The sequence below is a fragment of the Brienomyrus brachyistius genome, chromosome 3 (genome assembly GCF_023856365.1).
Source record: "Brienomyrus brachyistius isolate T26 chromosome 3, BBRACH_0.4, whole genome shotgun sequence".
Taxonomy (NCBI): Eukaryota; Metazoa; Chordata; class Actinopteri; order Osteoglossiformes; family Mormyridae; genus Brienomyrus; species Brienomyrus brachyistius.
The window spans coordinates 27,278,706-27,301,295 of NC_064535.1; the positions used below are offsets into that span (position 1 = coordinate 27,278,706).

General features: G+C 43.3%; 4 gene segments (V, D, J or C); all 4 read right to left on the bottom strand.

The window, feature by feature from the left end:
* Positions 1 to 16,072, bottom strand: part of LOC125738393 (Ig kappa chain V-III region MOPC 321-like) — an 82,886-nt gene extending 66,814 nt beyond the window's left edge. The window contains 2 exon segments of the V gene segment in view: positions 15,491 to 15,805; positions 15,930 to 16,072. Coding sequence covers positions 15,491 to 15,805; positions 15,930 to 15,978 — 364 coding nt within the window.
* Positions 1 to 18,482, bottom strand: part of LOC125738388 (Ig kappa chain V-III region MOPC 321-like) — a 55,944-nt gene extending 37,462 nt beyond the window's left edge. The window contains 4 exon segments of the V gene segment in view: positions 8,724 to 8,848; positions 10,434 to 10,469; positions 17,892 to 18,215; positions 18,340 to 18,482. Coding sequence covers positions 8,724 to 8,848; positions 10,434 to 10,469; positions 17,892 to 18,215; positions 18,340 to 18,388 — 534 coding nt within the window.
* The window catches only part of LOC125738394 (Ig kappa chain V-III region MOPC 63-like), a 39,534-nt gene that overhangs the window by 9,256 nt on the left and 7,688 nt on the right, over positions 1 to 22,590 (bottom strand). The window contains 2 exon segments of the V gene segment in view: positions 20,298 to 20,616; positions 20,756 to 20,859. Of these exon segments, the coding sequence occupies positions 20,298 to 20,616; positions 20,756 to 20,801 (365 nt within the window).
* Positions 13,338 to 13,943, bottom strand: LOC125738397 (Ig kappa chain V region 3381-like). The segment is given in 2 exon segments: positions 13,338 to 13,693; positions 13,821 to 13,943. Coding segments are annotated over 2 exon segments (384 nt in total).

Here is a 22,590-nt window from a genome sequence, read left to right on the forward strand (position 1 = left end):
AAAGGTTTCCAGATTTGTTTCATGTGTGTTTCTACGTAGTTTGCAACACTCTCTCCTTGGCAACACACCCACCTTTTGACACACCTACTGACCTTTCCATACGCCCATCAAACTTTCGACGTGCCCGGTACTCTGTTCTTCAGAGACGCACGTCTCAATCAACGTCGCAATAACAAATGTTATATTGCTTTATATAGCTCATAGATCATATTGTTTTGGATTTAACATAGAACATGTATTAGTTATCTGCTTTATGAATGCCTCAAGCCATTATCTTCCCCCTCGGCACCTGCAGTGAGTGCAGCAGTGCAGTCACTGTGCAGTCTGACTGAGGGAGGTTTTTCTACGGCTCCATATCACTGTGTGAACACCCAGTTAGTACTGAAAATACTACTAATGTCATGTAGACTCTGACAGTAATAATCTCCTGCATCTTCAGCCTGGACTCCACTGATGGTCAGAGTGAAGTCAGAACTAGATCCGCTGCCACTGAATCGAGACGGAGTCCCAGAGTAACGGTTATTTGCGTAATAGATCAGGAGTTTAGGAGCTTCTCCAGGTTTCTGTAGATACCAGGCTAATCGATTATTGCTATGCACAGCCGTACTGAATTTACAGCTCATAGTGACAGTCTGTCCATGGGGAACAACCTTTACTGCAGGAGTCTGAGTCACAGTGACCTGACCACTGGATTCTGAAAAGAAATACAAAATAAAAACATATTTAAAGTTGAATTAACATACAAGACTTAGTGACACCAAGATGTCGCTGTCTAATGTTTCACAACTCATCAAGGAATGTGCTGCAAAACAGAGAAGCTTGTTCTGTTTTACCGTGACTGAGGATGAAGAGCAAGATGCTGAGGCTGATCAAAGTCATGTTTGTTTGGAGTCTGTTGTGATGAAGGGCAGCTGTCAGTCATGAAGTGTTAAACCTCCTGGAATATAAACCCCCCCAGAGCACTGAGGCATGAGCTGAAAATGCAAAGTATCTTCTGACTGACATCATAACCGCAGAGGTAACATGAAACGTGTTTTGTTTGAATTCATGAAAACCTCTCAATATGCCCATAGTAGAACTGTATGTGAAATGGGTGTAAGAGACAAACAAGCAGAAAAAATGCATTAAACTACAGACTTTATGCTTTAATATTATAGAAGATCTTCTCAGACCTTTTAAGGCTGAAGGGATGATACCTGTAGATGGAATTATTGTTTTTTGATCGTCAAATGTCTTTATATTACATTGAAGACTCGACCTTGATCGTGACCATTAATAACAGAGCATTAATGATATTTCGATGTTTGTTGTCCAAATCAGCTGTTCTTTAACCACACATAGTTTAAAGCAGAGCTGAGACCCTGGACAGTCACAGAATCGGTTGGTTTCTGGGTCTGAACCTTTCAGTCCAATAGACTTTCTTCCAGCAGGAGTTACTAAATGATCTGTAACAGTTGTTAATGTTATCGGATGATGATTGTTATACTTTTACATTATACCTTAAAATGGAGACAGTGAAAATGAATGCACACACACTGAGTTATCATGTGGACTCTGGCAGAGTAATGTTATGTGGAAGGGAGCGATTTACTTTACTTACCACCAGATCCAGGGATGTTAGTTTAACTCGCGAGTTTTACTCACAGATTCAGTCGATACTACACACTTCAGTCATTATTGTCAGTTATTTAAATAAAAAGGGCACTTATTTATTGAATACAGTCATATATTTAGAGACAACAACATAATTTTTTGTTTACAGTAACTTATTTCTCAACTTGTGGTTGTGCATCTGGGAATAATATATATTTTTTGCAAACTCTTCTTTCCTTCTTATTAATGAAGACCTTTCACTCACACACCAGTCACTCACACATGCACACCTATGGGCAATTTGGCAACTCCAATCAACCTCAGGATGTTTTTGGAATGTGGGGGGAACCAGAAAACCCAGAGGAAACCCCACAACAACACATGGAGGACATGCAAGTTCCACACACGGAACCCAGGTCTCAGAGGTGTGAGGCAACAGTGCTGTCCACTGCACCACCATGCCGCCCCCTTCTGTTAGACCAAGATTTTAAAATGCAGATTTGTTTAAATGTGTAGAGTGAGCTCATTTTTTCCCCACGGCTGTATATTTCAACATAACGCAGGAAATTTTTAGTAGTGTATTCATTTAAACTAGTGTTTCCAAGGCCAGTCCTCGGGGAAATCCGGACAGTTCACATTTTTGCTCCCAGCCAATCAGGAACAGCGAATACCTGGTACAGATGCTGGGAGCTGAGAGGAAGCAAAAACATAGACTGTCCAGGGTTCCCCAAGGACTCGGCAGGGAATCGCTGGTTTAAACAATCAATGCATATAACATTCATTCCTAACTTTAGCCAACATTTTAAAGTTATTTTTTCTTCTGAAAGACCAAAGATCTGAGATCATCAAGAGCAAAATGACTAATGAAACTCACATTTATTTATTCATAAAAAAACACTTAAAATTCTGACATTGTGATGTCATTGAAGGCTAACGCTGTGAAGAGCGTCATCCTGTCTTCCACAGACATGCTACAGCTAATATCCACATGGTGACCAGTGAAAGCTCCCCAGTGAGTATCTGTGCTGTTTTCCAGTGTCTTAGGCTACTTCCCATCACACATTGTTGCTGATTATCCAACAAAGGTATAAGATTTTTATTTGCACACTTTATGTCTCATTGTTTTATTGGAATATTTTAATTGTAGGTTTTGTCCTTTTATTGGCTGTACTGTTGAATGAGCAAGTCTGTATGCTTAATGAAGTTACTTGTTATGTACGATTTAATATTCTTTAATTTAACTGAAGACATTATCTGTGCTGAGACTTAATCTCACTGATAATAGAAGAATTTGCAGTGTGTTGATAAATTATATCATTAACCTTTATTGTTATGCATTATTGTAACTGCAAAGTGAACACCTTGTTTCTGCCAAAAATTAATGTATGTTTGCGTTGCATGACAATTTAAAAAAATATTTTTAAATGCAATTTTATTTCCCTCTAGTGGTTGCAGTTAGCACTCTATTTCTCTTAAGTTTTCGACATTTTTAGTAAAAATGTGTTCTTTTGCTGCCATCTAGTGGTAGTATCTGGCATTCTTTTTTTATTCTAAATTACTATGTTGTCTTTACAGGTTTTGCTCCAACAGCCATATACTTACCAGCCCATGTTATTAAATAGTGCATTAGTTGTTGTCTTTGCTACAGGTTAGTAACTACAGGTGCATCAGGAGTAAAATGTATTAATTAAGATGTTGAATTGTGAGAAGAGCCAGAGATCGATCGATCGTATCACTCGGTGCAGTGTGGAGTTCCATCCATCCATCCATCCATCCATTTTCCAAACCGCTTATCCTACTGGGTCGCGGGGGGTCCGGAGCCTATCCCGGAAGCAATGGGCACGAGGCAGGGAACAACCCAGGATGGGGGGCCAGCCCATCGCAGGGAACACTCACACACCATTCACTCACACATGCATTCCTACGGGCGATTTAGCAAGTCCAATTAGCCTCAACATGTTATTGGACTGTGGGGGGGAAACCGGAGTACCCGGAGGAAACCCCACGACGACACGGGGAGAACATGCAAACTCCACACACATGTGACCCAGGCGGAGACTCGAACCCGGGTCCCAGAGGTGTGAGGCAGCAGTGCTAATCACTGCACCCCTTTTTATTTTATTATATTATATTATATTATATTATATTATATTATATTATATTATATTATATTATATTATATTATATTGTATTGCATTGTATTGTATTGTATTGTATTGTATTGCATTACAAATCCACTTGAGTTTGGACTGGGTCCAGCGTTGTTGATAATTTTAGTTGATCTACTACATAGGGAGTCATTCACAATCAGGGTTTATTAGTATCTGAACTGCTGTAATTTGTTTTACTAACATGTTTACTTTTTAATCTTATTTTCAGAATCCAGTGGTCAGGTCACTGTGACTCAGACTCCTGCAGTAAAGGCTGTTCTCCATGGACAGACTGTCACTATGAGCTGTAAAGTCAGTCCGGCTGTTTATAACAATGATCGTTTAGCCTGGTATCTACAGAAACCTGGAGAAGCTCCTAAACTCCTGATCTATTACGCAAATAACCGTTACTCTGGGATTCCGTCTCGATTCAGTGGCAGCGGATCTAGTACTGACTTCACTCTGACCATCAGTGGAGTCCAAGCTGAAGATGCAGGAGATTATTACTGTCAGAGTGAACATAACATTGGTAGTAACTGGCCGTTCACACAGTGATACAGAGCCGCACAAAAAACCTCCCTCAGTCAGACTGTACAGTGACTGCACTCATTGTTGGTGCTGAAGGGGAAGTTTTGCAAGATAGTTTATATGAAGTTGTTATTCATGTATCATTTGAGTAGGACAGTACTTTGAACATCTGTGTTGTGCTACTACTTAACAGAATATAACCTCAGTTACATCTAACTGTAGACCCACTGTGCCTGGATGCAGGAAGGGCCCCCAGTGATGCTGTGACAGGTTTCCTGGGCCTGGATAAGAAAGCGAGTTTTACATCCACAGACTTAACTTGACAAAGCCAGGTTAGCAAACCCCGATTGCTGCATTTAGCATAAAATGGTAGTATGGAGGTGATTACCAGCCTGATACTGTAAGCTGACTTGGGATGTCAATTTTAGTTTTTACACATTCACATAAACATGGTGGTGTCAGTATCACAAACTAAGGATGCCAACCCTGAGGAAAAGACAATCAGAAAACGAGATCTCAAAGCTGTTTATCTCTCCTAGGTAACTGTGAGGTCTGTGTGAAACCAAAATCAGACTATGACTAGTTTCTCCTGTCTCTCATTTTTTCCCAAGCAAAAAGAGACACACAATCACATTGTCAGCCTCCATTTAAGAGATCTTGGCTTTTGCATTCCATTTTGATGAATGGAAGGAATCAGAGAGCTCTCTTTGTGAACTCAATCTACTCTCATTCCAGCCAGTTTCAAATACCTGCATGACACTGGCACCCATATGATCATAAAGTAATAAAACACCTTCTGTTTGTTTGTCCTGGTTTGTGCAGCAACAATGAATGTTTGTGCTTTACTGCTGCAGTACTGCGGCAACTATGCATTCAGCAGTAGTGAAGTTTATCCTTTTCCTTATCCTTTTGTCACCATTGCTTTCAGTCTGTTGGCACAACACAAGGCCCCACTAACCTTTCTGCGAGACTTTGTTGTTAGATAATATAATAATTTTGATTTGGCTTTATTCATTTTCAACTCCTAAAAAAACTACAACCTTTTTCAGTATTGTTCATCCCTAACACACAATACGTTTGCAAAAAAATAATGGATATTAATTAATAACCTTAGTTTTCAGTGATTATTTTGATATACGGAAATCATAGAAAGTAAGTTAAGCAAAATAATTTATGTCAAAGTGATGACAAAGACAGGCTGGGTTACATGAGGGCGATGGGGGGTGTAGCTGGCGCTGTCTTGCACTGCTGCCCGAGAAGCTCACAGGACCAGGGGAAGGTGGGCGACCCAGTCGTGCCGGTGGTCGGCAATGAGGATCGCCAGTTGTATGGCCATGGTGTGATGGAATTGCTCCATCAGCCAGTTGCTCTGAGGATGGAGGGGTTGGTGCGGGTCTTCATGATATCGAGCTGCTCACTGAGCACCTGCGGCTCAAAGCTTCTCCTTTAATCGCTGTGCAGCTCCTCCAGAGCCCCGAAGCAGCAGATAAACTCCTCCCTGAGCTTCACTGCTGTGGTGGTGGCGCTTTGGTCTGGACATCCCTGCGCCTCAGGCCATGTCCTGAAATAGTCCGTGACTATGAGTTTGCAGTGATTCCTGGCATCACTGCAGGGAATGGGGTCCAGGATGTCTTCTCCCCACTCCAGTGATCTCACTGCTTCCAGCCATTCCTATATCCTCATCAGTCTTTGGCCGGGCATTCAGGGCCAATTTGACCTGCCAGTACCCAATCCAGAGGTCCAAGGAGCTGAACTTTGTTGCCCCAGTGATGTAATCCAGCTCATCATCAATTCATGGCACCGGGTAGGAATCCTTCAGAGTGAATGTGTTTAGCCACCAATAGTCGACGGAGAAATGCCATGACATCTTTCTTCCTGGCAAGAACTGCGATGCTGTGTCACACGACTGAGGTGGGGAAGCAGCCTTTGTCCCTGGCAGAGAAGATGTCCTGATAAGGGCTCAGGAGGGTTTTGAGCTGGTTCTGCTGCGGCGCCATCAGGTCCTCACTGCTCCTCTGCCACAGCTGGTGGGCAGCCTGCACTGTCTTGGGAGACGGTCCCATGGCTACGCTGCTGTCTGGCCCCCTTTTGGGCGAAGCTGCTGCTGCACTGCAGGGGGGTCTTGGCACTGCAGGGGGGTCTTGGCACTACAGGGGGGAAACGGAAACAGGTGGCGTCTTCTCCTAGGGACTGGGACCACTCTCTTCTGGACAAATCCTGGTAATGATGGATCCTGTGTGAATCAGGGCTCAGCAGGGGATGCCTTCCACTAGGCAGTTGATATATAACCCATGGTTCTGAGTCGGCCCATCTGGTTTGTCTACACAGGGGCTGAGATATTGTGTGATATGGGTGACACCCCCCTCACAGCACCTCCTACTTGTGTTTCCTGACTGCTGTGCAGGGCATGGCTGTGGAGCGGGACGGGACAGTCAAGGGGTATGTGTACTGGTTCTCCATAGCAACAGCAGAGGGTGCTCCACTGGGGGTGGCGCCATGGTCGAGCTGCCGGTAATGTAGTACCCATGGTCTCCCTGTCATACACTTCTGGACACTCCCTGATGCCAGCATGACTCCATGGTGCACAGCGTGACACAGTCAGGATCTCCTCTGCATCTTCTGCCTCCTCCACCACCTCAGTCAGCGTGGCTGATTTCTGCAGGTACACTTGGGGTAGCAATGCTACACTCAGCTCTGGAGATCAGCTGCAAATGAAGCCAGAATTTAACCCAGGGAAACGAAGGCGGTCAGAAATGGCGCAGACAGTGAGCGGCCTGGAGTTTTGCACGCAGCTGGGGAGTGGTTACATGCGTTGTGAAAAATGCAAAAATAAACCGGCGTGACATAACAACAGGATGTGCATGAAAGTGTGTTTGAATCAGAAACGCCTAGATGCCTCGGCGAGTTCTGTGAGATTATTTCGGTTAGCTTGAGAGTTACCTTTAGTACAGTAATAGTACCTACTTTTCAGTTTTGTTGTTTTGTCTTGAAAAGAAGCCTTTTTTCAACAATTCACTTCCTAAAATAACTATTAGGCAAATCGAATATCAAAATATTTGATACTTGCACCTCTACTGGAAATCAGAACTGATCAAACAAATCCAGATCACAGAAGAAGTGAACCGACTAACCAGGAGTAGATATAAAATCCACAAAGCATGGATTACATTAGGGTTTGGTTTAGCTTGAAAAATACACAGAATTTCAGGGGTGCGTAATTAAACAACAGTATCCTCTGGAGGTGGGCGTGTCCATGGGGGGGGGGGGGGGGACTACACATGCTGCAGGTAACTACTGAACTGCATTCTGGGACTGATCTTACAAAAAATATTTGTTCCTATTTAATAAGTTAAAACGTACTGATGTACCCACTGAGTAGCTGACATTTCCGCTTCCTGTCCCCTGATCAGAAATGGGGTGAGTCCCACCCCCTCACAGCTGCCCCAGTCCAGCCTGTTTTAAACCTTGAAACTAAACTCTCAGCCGTTGGAGCGAAACTCATATTTGCATAAACTGAGCAGGACGGTTCCGCTGCCCCCAGAATAGAGCAGGCAAATGTCCCCCAGTCCCCCTGGGGTTACAGTGAGGTGGGGGCTCAGCCCATGTCACAGAGCAGCAGATTGTCTCACATGATCATTGAACGTCTTTGATGTTTAATTAACTATTTATTTTATTTTGGACAATACATTAATTTTACAATTTGACAATATACTTTTTGAGAAGGTATACCTTCCGTTTTAAATAATTATGGTATGTGAAATGAGTTGAATTAAAATTGTTTTCAAATCTGTTTTATAAGGAATGATTTATGGTTTATAAACTCAGTATAGAGGAACTGCACAGTATGAAACATTTCAAACCCAAAGTCTCTCAAAGGGATGATTTTGTATTTTTGACAGAAAAAAACAGTGTTTATATTCAGGCTTTAAAAGTTTTTAAAGTTATTCAAAAGTTCAAGATCATGTCCTCACAACAGGGTCATGATGACATCACTGTCTGCTTGTTAAAATAACCAGCACTGATGACAGTTAGTTTGTCAGACAGAATGAAAAATTTATTTATCTCTGCAGCATTCAGGTATAAAACACAAAAGATAATACAGGGAGACACAAAGACTAATAAAACATCAGTAATAATTTTCACTCAGGAATCAAGCAAAGCACGTTATTTTCTCTATGTAATCAGTAAATCAGAAGCGTGTAGCACAGCACAGTAAAAACACAGTAATCAGCCGCTCATCATAGGTCATGCTGAGCTCATCGACTCTGAACAGTCGGCCCTCGTCAGCGTTTGAGTGACAGGAGCCTGGGAGCCCTGATTGGCCTCACAGACCACTGAGCCCGCCTTCTTCCACTCGTCCGCAGTGAGGCTCAGGCTGCTGCTCCAGCTGTACAGGCCGTCCTTCTCCAGGAGCCCGCGGCTCGTCTCCGCCACTTTGCTTTTACCGTCTACCTTCCAGCTCAGCTTCCAGTCGGAGGGGAAGCCCCTGTTGGCCAGGCACATCAGGGTGGCCGTGTTCTTGCTGGACACCTCCACACTGGAGGGGGGCAGGACCGTCAGGGTGGGGGCTGTGTTACCTAGGGGACACAAAAGGGACTTTAGGTCAGAGTCCAAGGCAAACTTTATGTGCTGTATAAGAACATATACTAACTGCAGTATAACATAGTGGACTGAGTCTCTGACTTCATAAATATTTCTGCATATGATGACAGACATTTCTGTAAATTCTAAAGTAAATAATGTTGCCTTCCTACTGTAACACAGTGTATTAATCTTTATGTGGGGCTTTCAAATGAACGTTTTAAACACATGTGAGGTATGTAAATGTCTATCAATGATTATTATGTTCAACTGGTTTCAATAATACAACTTTATATAATAACTACAGTGTTTATATAGATTAAGATCTATTTTCCATGTTTGATCCTTTATTTACTCACTTAGACACTGGTTGAAATAATGCAAACTATCCTACTGAACACACTATGAAAAATATATCGCAAATTTTTAATTACCAAGTTGTATCTACAGAAGAACGATAATCGTTATTAATCATAATGGTAACACTTAGATAAATACTTAATAATTATTTGTAATAATTCTGTTACTACTGCATTAAAAAATTATGAATAAATCATTAAGAAATATAGTTCCTACTTTAAATAAAAGATATGTCACGATTCAGAAATGATAAACAAACGTGAGGTCAGTATTTCACTTCTGTTAGTCGATCATTATGTATTCCTTCAGCAGTTTATAAAGATTTAGAGAATTAATAGGTATAGTACGAAATATAGTAGCTGCTTGGAGTAAAAGATGCGTTACGATTCTTTAATGACTAACAAATATGAGATCAGTATGTAACTAAGATTTAGTTTGTGGTTCATTAATACATAAGTAAAAGCATAATACTATTATTTATGCCGGGTCAAATAAAGTCTTACCGGTATAATGAGTTGATTGTTTTTTTCCTCCGAACGAGATCAGAATCACTTTATCTCGTTAAAACTATATATCGATATGATGTTAGTACTAATATCCAAACATTAATATTACAGAGAGACGCACTTACTTCCAACATCCAGTCTGGTACCGCCGCCGAAAGTTAACCACAGTGATTCACGGCGCATCAGCCGCCGTACAAAAACCTCGCAGCAGCAACTAACAAACCGCTTTAAGTATATAGGCCTACCTAACATTTGTTTATGGGTATAAAACTAATGAGTCAAAAAATAGTATTTTCTGTCACTCAGATAAAGTATGTTGGTAAGGCAATGCTGTTCGATATCTATACAATCTAATCAAATCAATAGCCTTCAGCTCTAGGACTATATTATATTACTAACAATCAGGCTAACAAGTTACAACGTATATGATATTTGACCTAAATGGGTATAAAATGGATGGTTTAAATATGTATATCTTGCATTGACTCATCCAATTCATATTCTTATGAGGGCTACCAAGTCTGACGCATTGACAGTGAAAGGTCTTTCGCCCGTAACAGATGTAATTTTTGATGAAACTTGAGATATTTATTTTTACTAAGTAATGGATCTCCACGATGAAACGAGAAATTTTATCATTTGCAGTAATAACGAAAGTGAAGTGTTTATAAAATATTTCTACGTGCATATAATAGATTAATAGCTGGATACTTACTGCCAACATCCAGTCTGGTCCCGCTGCCGAAAGTCCACCACAGTGACTGAATCTGTTTGACACGCCGTACAAAAACCTCCAAGCGCTACAGCCGTATTTCTTGTTGCAGTAAATATATTAACGGACGGTTAATTCCCTACCTACACCCACAATTAATAACATAAAGAATCACTGCAATTTATATCATTCTGACTGTAAAATCCAGCATCGATTTGCAGAAATAACAGTAATTTCTGCCTCTGATTCTGTTAAATGCCGTAGATTGGCGAAGTTCCAGGTTTTCCGGTATTTCTTCACAATCTCTTTCAAACTGATCTAGTGTCTTGTAAAATAATGTGTGAATTTAAACCCAGGTAACAGAAACTGCAAAGATTTAAAATTACTGGGTTCCGAAATGTCAACTGAGATCACAGCATCGTCTACATAATGAGAAACTATGTACAGGAACCTACTGTATCCAGACGGAGTATTTGCATAGAAACGATATTGTGTTGTAATGGAATCACGTGTTTGATTGATTCCCTGTTGTGGTTTGTGATCAATGTTACCCTTAAGCTCCGCGTTTGCGCGATCGCGCAGTACTCCGGGGCACGCGCTCATAATGATAAAATGCGCGCCCACAACAACATGGTTTGTATTTGTGTTTATACTCTGATATTCATTTAAAACTGTGATTGTTGTATATTGTAGGAAAAAAACATTTGGAATAGTAATTATGAACTATTAAGCAACCTCTGTTACTCTTAAAATGTATCTTTCCACCTGAGTGACAGGTATAAAATCTGAAAGGGGGGGTCACTGGGGTGGGGGGTCATTACCCACCAGCCCCGGCCAATGGTTGCCGCTGTGCAAACACCCCCACACACTGCTGCTGGCTGCCGGCTCAGTGACACACCTGCCTGTACCGACATTAATCTTCCTGGTTCGCCTCTGTCTGCCAAATGTAACACTTCAGGAATTAATGTGTCACAGCATTTATCTGCCGTCTTAATGGTGAAATCTGATATTCCCCTTCCAGCTCAGTAACAATGTGTGAACAAATCATTCCTCACAATAATGATCTTCTGTATCTTCTGCAAGAATCCAACTACTGCACTTCACCTAATGTTCTGTTAACTTAATGACAGAGTATAATTATAGCCTACATTGGCTTTTTGCTGTGCTGTGTATAGCAGACATGTAGCCTTCACTTTCTCCTTTAATAAAATACAATTGGGTTAAAGTAATATTATATTGTTTCATGTTTATGATATTCAGCCTAGACACTGAAACTATAGTGAAAGGTGTCAGTTATGTAATTTTGCAGGTATGATGTCAGTATGACTGTCAACAGATCTTTTGAGTGTCTGTTTCTGCTGGGAACCACTTACACGCGTGATAAATAGGCGTCACTCCGACGCCCTCGATGAGGCGCAGCTGCTGTGAGGCCTGAGACACGCGTCTCAGCCAGCAGTGTGGCTACTCTAATCTGTTAACTTGGGGGCCGAAATCAAAATCAAAAGCTGTGACTCTGACGCCATACATCCAGTGTGGCCGGGGGCACAGAAGTACCAGCCAGGATCGGAAAGCCGAAAGGTCCGTCCTGGTAGTACAGGGAAAGTTCGGGACATGAGCAGGCAGGAGAAAGCGGAGTGAGGGGTCGGGAAACACACTCACACCGAGTGGGGGTCGGGAAACACACTCACATCAAGTGAGGGTCGGGAAACACTCACACCGAGTGGGGGTCGGGAAACACACTCACACTGAGTGGGGGTCGGGAAACACACTCACACCGAGTGGGGGTCGGGAAACACACTCCCACCGAATGGGGGTCGGGAAACACACTCACACCGAGTGGGGGTCGGGAAACACACTCACACCGAGTGGGGGTCGGGAAACACACTCACACCGAGTGAGGGTCGGGAAACACACTCACACCGAATGGGGTTCGGGAAACACACTCACACCGAGTGGGGGTCGGGAAACACACTCACACCGAGTGAGGGTCGGGAAACACACTCACAGGGCAGCAAACGGGAGGAAACTCCGGTACTCTGGAGAAAACAGGGAGGTAGAGCAGCACTCGGTATCTGTACATGGGTCAGGTCTACATACAAAAATGTGGTATTTGTCTTAAATCTTTTAACAGGTAGATTATTTAAACAACAGAAGTTGCTCATCTTTACATGCAAATAAATTGAAGTGTGAAAATATTCTTCCCTATAAAATCCATCCGTTCATCTTTCAGTCCATCTTTTCAGCAAATGGTCACTGACAGGGGTGGGGGGAGTGGGGTTTGGGGGGTTTGGAGGCCATCCCAGGCATTAGTGGACCCGGGGGGGGGTACACCCCTGCATATACACTCTCACTAAAACACTACATGCAGGTTACAGAAGGAGAGGAGCTCAACTGCATGTCTTTGGGTGGCTGAGGAAACTGCAGACCCCAGAGGAAACTCAGCATGGGGGGAGCAAGCAAACTCCCCCACCGCCTGCACAAAGACATGAGGCAGAATAAGAACCCCAACCCTGCAGCTGTGAGGTAAAAGTGTTACAGACTGAGGTGCCCCCCCCCCCCACCCCTTCACATGATTTATTTTTATTTTTTAATATAAAATACATTCCCTCCATTCATCTATATTCTGTACCCACTGGCCTATTCAGGATTGTTGGAGGACTGAAGCCTATTCCGGAAGCTATGGGCGCAAGGCTAAAATATATACTATATGTAAATATACCAAATACTATTGAATTCTATTGTAGACATCAGCAGCACCATAAGGGTGTAAACACTTATTTTACTGGTGCAACTGTTTCTGTGAAATGTATGAATCACTTCAATGGCCTAAAGTAAATTTCTTCCCCCTCAGCACCTGCAGTGAGTCTCAGCTGCAGCAGTGCAGTCACTGTGCAGTCTGACTGAGGGAGGTTTTTGTACGGCTCTGTATCACTGTGTGAACACAGCTTTACTACTGATCTCATGGTAACTCTGACAGTAATAATCTCCTGCATCTTCAGCCTGGACTCCACTGATGGTCAGAGTGAAGTCAGACCCATAGTTAGATCCACCTCCAGTGAATCGTCCTGGAGTCCCAGACTGACGGCTGTTTATATAGTAGATGAGGAGTTTAGGAGGCTCTCCAGTCCTCTGTTGGTACCATGACACACAACTGCTGCATCCTGATATAGGGCTGCTGGTTTTACAGCTCATGGTCACAGTTTCTCCTACAGTAACAGCTTTTACTGCAGGTGTCTGAGTCACAGTAATCTGGCCTCTGGATTCTAAAAAACAAAAACAACATTATTTAAATTATTGAAAAAATATGATCATATCATTACCCTAGTTCTAGGTTCTATTAAAATACCTTATTTTCAGTATGAATACTGATGATGATTCACTCAGACTGACCTTGGATGCAGAGGATGAGCGTCCAGATGAAGATGGTGATTAAAGTCATTGTCCCTGTGGACTGTGTTACTGTGAAGGACGACTGTGAGTAACAGAGTGTTAATCTCACAGGTTTATAAGCTGCCACAGGTCACTGAGTGACGTGCTGCAATGCAAAGTGTGTCTTTCATGCAAATGCATGTGATGCATCTGTTTCCATGGCAATGGGAAGGCAAACCTTGGTGCTCATTCATGCTGTGAGGTCACAGTTTCTATTACCTCTAATTTAATCCCTATTTCATTAGTTTTAATTAAATGAATGAACCGGAATTAAATTCATATGCTGCTTATCAAGACACCCAATACACTTTACAAAGGCAATGGGGAGCCACTTCAACCCCCACCACTGTGTAGCCCCCACATGGATGATGTGACGGCAGCCATTCTGCACCAGTACAGTCACCACACAGCAGCTAAGGTGGTGAAGGGACAGGAGAGAATCCGCCAATCAGATATAGGGGATGATTAGGAAGCCAGATCTGATAGGTCCACAGTGGGCAGGTTTAGCCAGGACATTGGGGTACCACCCCTACTCTTCCGAAAGATGCCCAGGAGACTTTATTTAGGTTCTCTGAAAATCAGGATCTCGGATTTCTGTCTCACCAGAAGGACGGCACCATTTTTACAGCACAGTATCCCAGTTACTGTACTGGGGCATTGGGATCCACACTGACCACAGGATGGGCTCCCCCTGCTGGCCACACCAACACCTCTCCCAGCAGCGACCCAGCTTTCCTAGTTGGTCTCCCACCCAAGTACTGGCCAGGCCCAAACCTGCTCCAGATGGTTTACTTAGTCTGAACCTCTTGCTCTTCATAAGCTGCACTTGTGTTCACCAGAAAAATCTTCTTTTTCTGCTGTGAATGTGTGGATGATTTGGATATTTATCACCAAAATTAATATTAAAAACATTATATTTTTACATTCAACTTCAGTAAAGAAAAATAAGGCCTTGTGCCCTGTGATGGACTGACATCTTATACAAAGTGTCTCCTGCCCAGTGCCCTCTGCTTCCAGGCCAGAGTGACCCTCCACTGGATCAGCAGCTATAATGTATGGATGGATGTTTGGATGTAGGACAAAGTGATGAACATGTGTTATTATGTAATGGATGAATGGTGAACATGTGTGCTTATGTAACATCTGATGTTTTATCTTCTAAAATTTAAGCTAAATGGACAGACTGGAGGAATCAGATCTTGATCCTCTCTTGGGTTTAATTCTAAAAAGAACATAAAAAATCTTCAGTTTCGTTTCTTTTCGATCAGTGTCTCTGACAATCTGCTCCATCTTCCCATCTGAGGACAATCTGGGTTCCCTGCTGGACAATTGAAGGGGCAGGAAATTAGAGGAGCAAACTAAGTACCCGCAGTTTTGTGATGCTTCAATGTCACTATATGTATCTAAATAAAAAGAAAGGCGTTTATGTAAATAATGAGAGTTCTTTTTGGGGAAAATGATAATATTTTATAGATACATTTTAACCCTGTTACACTTACAGGAAAGTGAACTTTACAAAGCTTTGGTTTAACTTCCCCCTCAGCACCTGCAGTGAGTCCCAGCTGCAGCAGTGCAGTCACTGTGCAGTCTGACTGAGGGAGGTTTTTGTACGGCTCTGTATCACTGTGTAAACACACCACCACTATGGTAACTCAGACAGTAATAATCTCCTGCATCTTCAGCCTGGACTCCACTGATGGTCAGAGTGAAGTCAGACCCGTAGCTAGATCCACCTCCAGTGAATCGTCCTGGAGTCCCAGCCTGACGGCTGCTTATTCTATAGATGAGGAGTTTAGGAGGCTCTCCAGTCCTCTGTTGGTACCACGACACACAATTGCTGCATCCTGATATAGGGCTGCTGGTTTTGCAGCTCATGATCACAGTTTCTCCTACAGTAACAGCTTTTACTGCAGGTGTCTGAGTCACAGTAATCTGGCCTCTGGATTCTAAAAAAGAGAAACAACATTTTTTGTAATATTAAACAAATATTATATCGTTGATATAGTTCTAGGTTATATGAAGGCACCTGATTTTCAGATTGAATGCTGATGATGATTCACTCAGACTGACCTTGGATGTAGAGGATGAGCGTCCAGATGAAGATGGTGATTAAAGTCATTGTCCCTGTGGACTGTGTTGCTGTGAAGGACGACTGTGAGTAACAGATGTGTTAATCTCACAGGTTTATAAGTTGCCACAGGTCACTGAGGGACGTGCTGCAATGCAAAGTGTGTCTTTCATGCAAATGCATGTGATGCATCTGTTTCCATGGCAATGGGAAGGCAAACCTTGGTGCTCATTCATGCTGTGGGGTCACAGTTTTTATTAACGCTAATATAATTCCTATTTCATTAGTTTTAATTAAATGAATGAACCGGAATTAAATTTATATGCCGCTTCTCAAGATACCCAAAGCACTTTACAGAGGCAATGGGGAGCCACTTCAACCACCACCACTGTGCAGCCCCCACCTGGATGATATGACGGCAGCCATTCTGCACCAGTACAGTCGCCACACAGTAGCTAAGGTGGTGAAGGGGCAGGAGAGAATTCACCAATCAGATATGGGTGATGATTAGGAGTCCACATCTGATAGGGCCACCGTGGGCAATTTTAGCCAGGGCATCAGGGTACCAGCCCTACTCTTCCGAAAGATGCCCAGGAGAATTTATTTAGGGTCTTTGAAAATCAGGATTTCGGATTTCTGTCTCATCAGAAGGACGGCACCATTTTTACAGCACAGTGTCCCAGTTACTGCACTGGGGCATTGGGATCCACACTGACCACAGGATGGGCTCCCCCTGCTGGCCACACCAACACCTCTCCCAGCAGCGACCCAGCTTTCCTAGTTGGTCTCCCACCCAAGTACTGGCCAGGCCCAAACCTGCTCCAGATGGTTTACTTAGACTGAACTTCTTGCTCTTCATAAGCTGCACTTGTGTTCACCAGCAAAATCTTCTTTTTCTGCTGTGAATGTGTGGATGATTTGGATATTTATTACCAAAATTCATTTAAAAAATATTATACTTTTACATTCAACTTCAGTAAAGAAAAATAAGGCCTTGTGCCCTGTGATGGACTGGCATCTTATACACAGAGTCTCCTGCCCTCTGCTTCCTGGGATGTGATCCAGGCCAGAGTGACCCTACACTGGATCAGCAGCTGTAATATATGGATGGATGTTTGGATGTAGGACACAGTGATGAACATGTGTTATTATCCATCCATCCATTTTCCAAACCGCTTATCCTACTGGGTCGCGGGGGGTCCGGAGCCTATCCCGGAAGCAATGGGCACGAGGCAGGGAACAACCCAGGACGGGGGGCCAGCCCATCGCAGGGCACACTCACACACCATTCACTCACACACGCACACCTACGGGCAATTTAGCAACTCCAATTATCCTCAGCATGTTTTTGGACTGTGGGGGGAAACCAGAGTACCTGGTGGAAACCCCACGACGACATGGGGAGAACATGCAAACTCCGCACACACGTGACCCAGGCGGAGACTCGAACCTGGGTCCCAGAGGTGTGAGGCAACAGTGCTAATCACTGCACCACCATGCCGCCCCGATGTGTTATTATGTAATGGATGAATGATGAACATGTGTGTTTATGTAACATCTGTTGTTTTATCTCCTAAAATTTAAGCTAAATGGACAGACTGGAGGAATAGGTTCAGCTCTTGATCCTCTCTTGGGTTTAATTCTAAAAAGAACATAAAAAAATCTTCAGTTTCGTTTCTATGCTATCAGTGTCTCTGACAATCGGCTCCATCTTCCCATCTGAGGACAATCTGGGTTCCCTGCTGGACAATTGAAGGGGCAGGAAATTAGAGGAGCAAACTAAATACCTGCAGTTTTGTGATTTATCAATGTCACTTTTAAACATGTTACACGGGAAAGTGAACTTTATAGAGCTTTGGTTTAACTTCCCCCTCAGCACCTGCAGTGAGTCCCAGCTGCAGCAGTGCAGTCACTGTGCAGTCTGACTGAGGGAGGTTTTTGTACGGCTCTGTATCACTGTGTGAACACATCTTTACTACTGATATAGTGGTAACTCTGACAGTAATAATTTCCTGCATCTTCAGCCTGGACTCCACTGATGGTCAGAGTGAAGTCAGACCCGTAGCTAGATCCACCTCCAGTGAATCGTCCTGGAGTCCCAGCCTGACGGCTGCTTATTCTATAGATGAGGAGTTTAGGAGGCTCTCCAGTCCTCTGTTGGTACCACGACACACAATTGCTGCATCCTGATATAGGGCTGCTGGTTTTGCAGCTCATGATCACAGTTTCTCCTACAGTAACAGCTTTTACTGCAGGTGTCTGAGTCACAGTAATCTGGCCTCTGGATTCTAAAAAAGAGAAACAACATTTTTTGTAATATTAAACAAATATTATATCGTTGATATAGTTCTAGGTTATATGAAGGCACCTGATTTTCAGATTGAATGCTGATGATGATTCACTCAGACTGACCTTGGATGTAGAGGATGAGCGTCCAGATGAAGATGGTGATTAAAGTCATTGTCCCTGTGGACTGTGTTGCTGTGAAGGACGACTGTGAGTAACAGATGTGTTAATCTCACAGGTTTATAAGTTGCCACAGGTCACTGAGGGACGTGCTGCAATGCAAAGTGTGTCTTTCATGCAAATGCATGTGATGCATCTGTTTCCATGGCAATGGGAAGGCAAACCTTGGTGCTCATTCATGCTGTGGGGTCACAGTTTTTATTAACGCTAATATAATTCCTATTTCATTAGTTTTAATTAAATGAATGAACCGGAATTAAATTTATATGCCGCTTCTCAAGATACCCAAAGCACTTTACAGAGGCAATGGGGAGCCACTTCAACCACCACCACTGTGCAGCCCCCACCTGGATGATGTGACGGCAGCCATTCTGCACCAGTACAGTCGCCACACAGTAGCTAAGGTGGTGAAGGGGCAGGAGAGAATTCACCAATCAGATATGGGCGATGATTAGGAGTCCACATCTGATAGGGCCACCGTGGGCAATTTTAGCCAGGGCATCAGGGTACCAGCCCTACTCTTCCGAAAGATGCCCAGGAGAATTTATTTAGGGTCTTTGAAAATCAGGATTTCGGATTTCTGTCTCATCAGAAGGACGGCACCATTTTTACAGCACAGTGTCCCAGTTACTGCACTGGGGCATTGGGATCCACACTGACCACAGGATGGGCTCCCCCTGCTGGCCACACCAACACCTCTCCCAGCAGCGACCCAGCTTTCCTAGTTGGTCTCCCACCCAAGTACTGGCCAGGCCCAAACCTGCTCCAGATGGTTTACTTAGACTGAACTTCTTGCTCTTCATAAGCTGCACTTGTGTTCACCAGCAAAATCTTCTTTTTCTGCTGTGAATGTGTGGATGATTTGGATATTTATTACCAAAATTCATTTAAAAAATATTATACTTTTACATTCAACTTCAGTAAAGAAAAATAAGGCCTTGTGCCCTGTGATGGACTGGCATCTTATACACAGAGTCTCCTGCCCTCTGCTTCCTGGGATGTGATCCAGGCCAGAGTGACCCTACACTGGATCAGCAGCTGTAATATATGGATGGATGTTTGGATGTAGGACACAGTGATGAACATGTGTTATTATCCATCCATCCATTTTCCAAACCGCTTATCCTACTGGGTCGCGGGGGGTCCGGAGCCTATCCCGGAAGCAATGGGCACGAGGCAGGGAACAACCCAGGACGGGGGGCCAGCCCATCGCAGGGCACACTCACACACCATTCACTCACACACGCACACCTACGGGCAATTTAGCAACTCCAATTATCCTCAGCATGTTTTTGGACTGTGGGGGGAAACCAGAGTACCTGGTGGAAACCCCACGACGACATGGGGAGAACATGCAAACTCCGCACACACGTGACCCAGGCGGAGACTCGAACCTGGGTCCCAGAGGTGTGAGGCAACAGTGCTAATCACTGCACCACCATGCCGCCCCGATGTGTTATTATGTAATGGATGAATGATGAACATGTGTGTTTATGTAACATCTGTTGTTTTATCTCCTAAAATTTAAGCTAAATGGACAGACTGGAGGAATAGGTTCAGCTCTTGATCCTCTCTTGGGTTTAATTCTAAAAAGAACATAAAAAAATCTTCAGTTTCGTTTCTATGCTATCAGTGTCTCTGACAATCGGCTCCATCTTCCCATCTGAGGACAATCTGGGTTCCCTGCTGGACAATTGAAGGGGCAGGAAATTAGAGGAGCAAACTAAATACCTGCAGTTTTGTGATTTATCAATGTCACTTTTAAACATGTTACACGGGAAAGTGAACTTTATAGAGCTTTGGTTTAACTTCCCCCTCAGCACCTGCAGTGAGTCCCAGCTGCAGCAGTGCAGTCACTGTGCAGTCTGACTGAGGGAGGTTTTTGTACGGCTCTGTATCACTGTGTGAACACATCTTTACTACTGATATAGTGGTAACTCTGACAGTAATAATCTCCTGCATCTTCAGCCTGGACTCCACTGATGGTCAGAGTGAAGTCAGTACTAGATCCACTGCCACTGAATCGAGACGGAATCCCAGACTCAAGGTATGTTGCACTATAGATTAAGAGTTTAGGAGCTTCTCCAGGTTTCTGTTGATACCAGGCTAAATTATCATCGTCATACACAGCCGGACTGACTTTACAGCTCACAGTGACAGTCTGTCCATGGAGAACAGCCTTTACTGCAGGAGTCTGAGTCACAGTGATCTGACCACTGGATTCTGAAAAAAAATACAAAATAAAAACATATTTAAAGTTGAATTAACATACAAGACTAAGTGATAGCAAGATGTCACTTTCTACTGTTTCACAACTCATCAAGGAATTTGTTGCAAAACAGAGAAGCTTGTTCTGTTTTACCGTGAGTGAGGATGAAGAGCAAGATGCTGAGGCTGATCAAAGTCATGTTTGTATGGAGTCTGTTGTGATGAAGGGTAGCTGTCAGTCATGAAGTGTTAAACCTCCTGGAATATAAACCCCCCCAGAGCACTGAGGCATGAGCTGAAAATGCAAAGTATCTTCTAACTGATATCATAACCGCAGAGGAAATATACATTTTCTAGTGCAAAATAAAAATAAATAAACTTCTTTATACCTGAGAGAAAGGCTAATCTTTTGTGATCTTTAAATGGCTTCCTTTAGCTTGACATGTTCATATATCGAAGCTGGGGAATGAGGGGCTTTATTAACAATAAAGATGAGTGTGGTGCTCTAACTGAAGGCAGGCTGCTTGAGGACAGTGCTGGTCTTGGGACGGAGCCCTGGTGTCCCAGTCTGCCTGGGGGGGGGGGGGGGGGGGGGGGGGGGGGCGGGCAGTAATGACAGTAACAGTCCAGCGCAGAGCTGATTTACACAGTGAACATGGATTATGTTGCTTTCTCCAGGATCAAGTTAAAAGTTAAAGTTAGAATAAAGCAGCAAATTGTCACACCTTTGTTATGAGAAGGTAACGCATTTGATTACATAATTATTTGTTCTCCTAGGAACCTAATTTTATCAACATTAACAATAGCTATGGAATTGGATTCCTGCCTAGTGCATTGTAGGGTTACCATATTTGGTGAGACAACAAGACGATGTGTCAGGGGATCCGAATATTAATGAGTTTTCAGATTCACCGCCCAATCAGACAGTGCTCTTCTTATGAATATTAACGAGTGTTAACGAAAATGAAAATGTGTGGCAACCTTACAGTTAACTCTCATTTTACAATCTTCACAAAATTGACACAATATACGTGTATGCAAGTCTTCAACAAAAGTTACAAAAAACTATGCTAAAGTTTGTTAAACTACAAACTGCAAACAACGCAATTCACCGTTCACGCGAATACAGAGTGAATACTGAGTGACTGCCGTATATTGAAAATCGGAGCCTCTAAGCTTGGTACTCCGCTGTAACCTACAACACTGGGTCACGCGGCTTGCAGCGTTAAACCCGGAAAAACTGCAGACTTTTGAAAAAAATACCCGGACATTGGCCCAGAAATTTGACGTCTTCGGGGAAACTCAGACATCTGGTAACTCTAGTGTACTGGCTCACTGTTAGCTCTGCATCTGGGTCTCCTGTTCATAACACATTTTATGACAAATATCCACTCAGTCGGCCAATTAATTTTGTTCCCCTACAAATAGGAGCCTCTTATGTCTGTAGAACCTGACGGGTTTGTGTGTTTGGAGATGCATTTCTGCACACTGCAGTTGTACTGAGCTGTTATTTGTGCACCTGCGGTTCTCCTGTTAGCTCTGAGGAATCTGGCCGCTCTCCTCTGACCGTCTCATTAAGCAGGTGTTTTCAGCAGCAGACCTGCCGCTGCCTGGATGTTTTGTTTATCACACCATTGTCTGGACACTGCAGTAAGTGAGGATCTCAGGAAGGTGCCTGTTTCTGTGATGCAGGAACCACCAAGTCTGGCATCAGTTATCAAATCACGTTAAAAATCACACCTTAGCCATTCTGACGCTTAAAGTAAAAATCACTCAGACTGATCTAATATTTAAATGCATAGTAACTGCACCTCGTAACCCTGTGTGCATGCTGTACGTATTGAGTTGCAGCTACATGATTCGCTGTTGAGCAGGCATACCTAATAAAGTGCACAGTAACTGTGCATGCTGTGTGTTTAAACCAGATAAAAAGACTTGATGGATATACAGTTATAGGTGAAATTATTGAGCTGTGTTTTCCCAGCATAT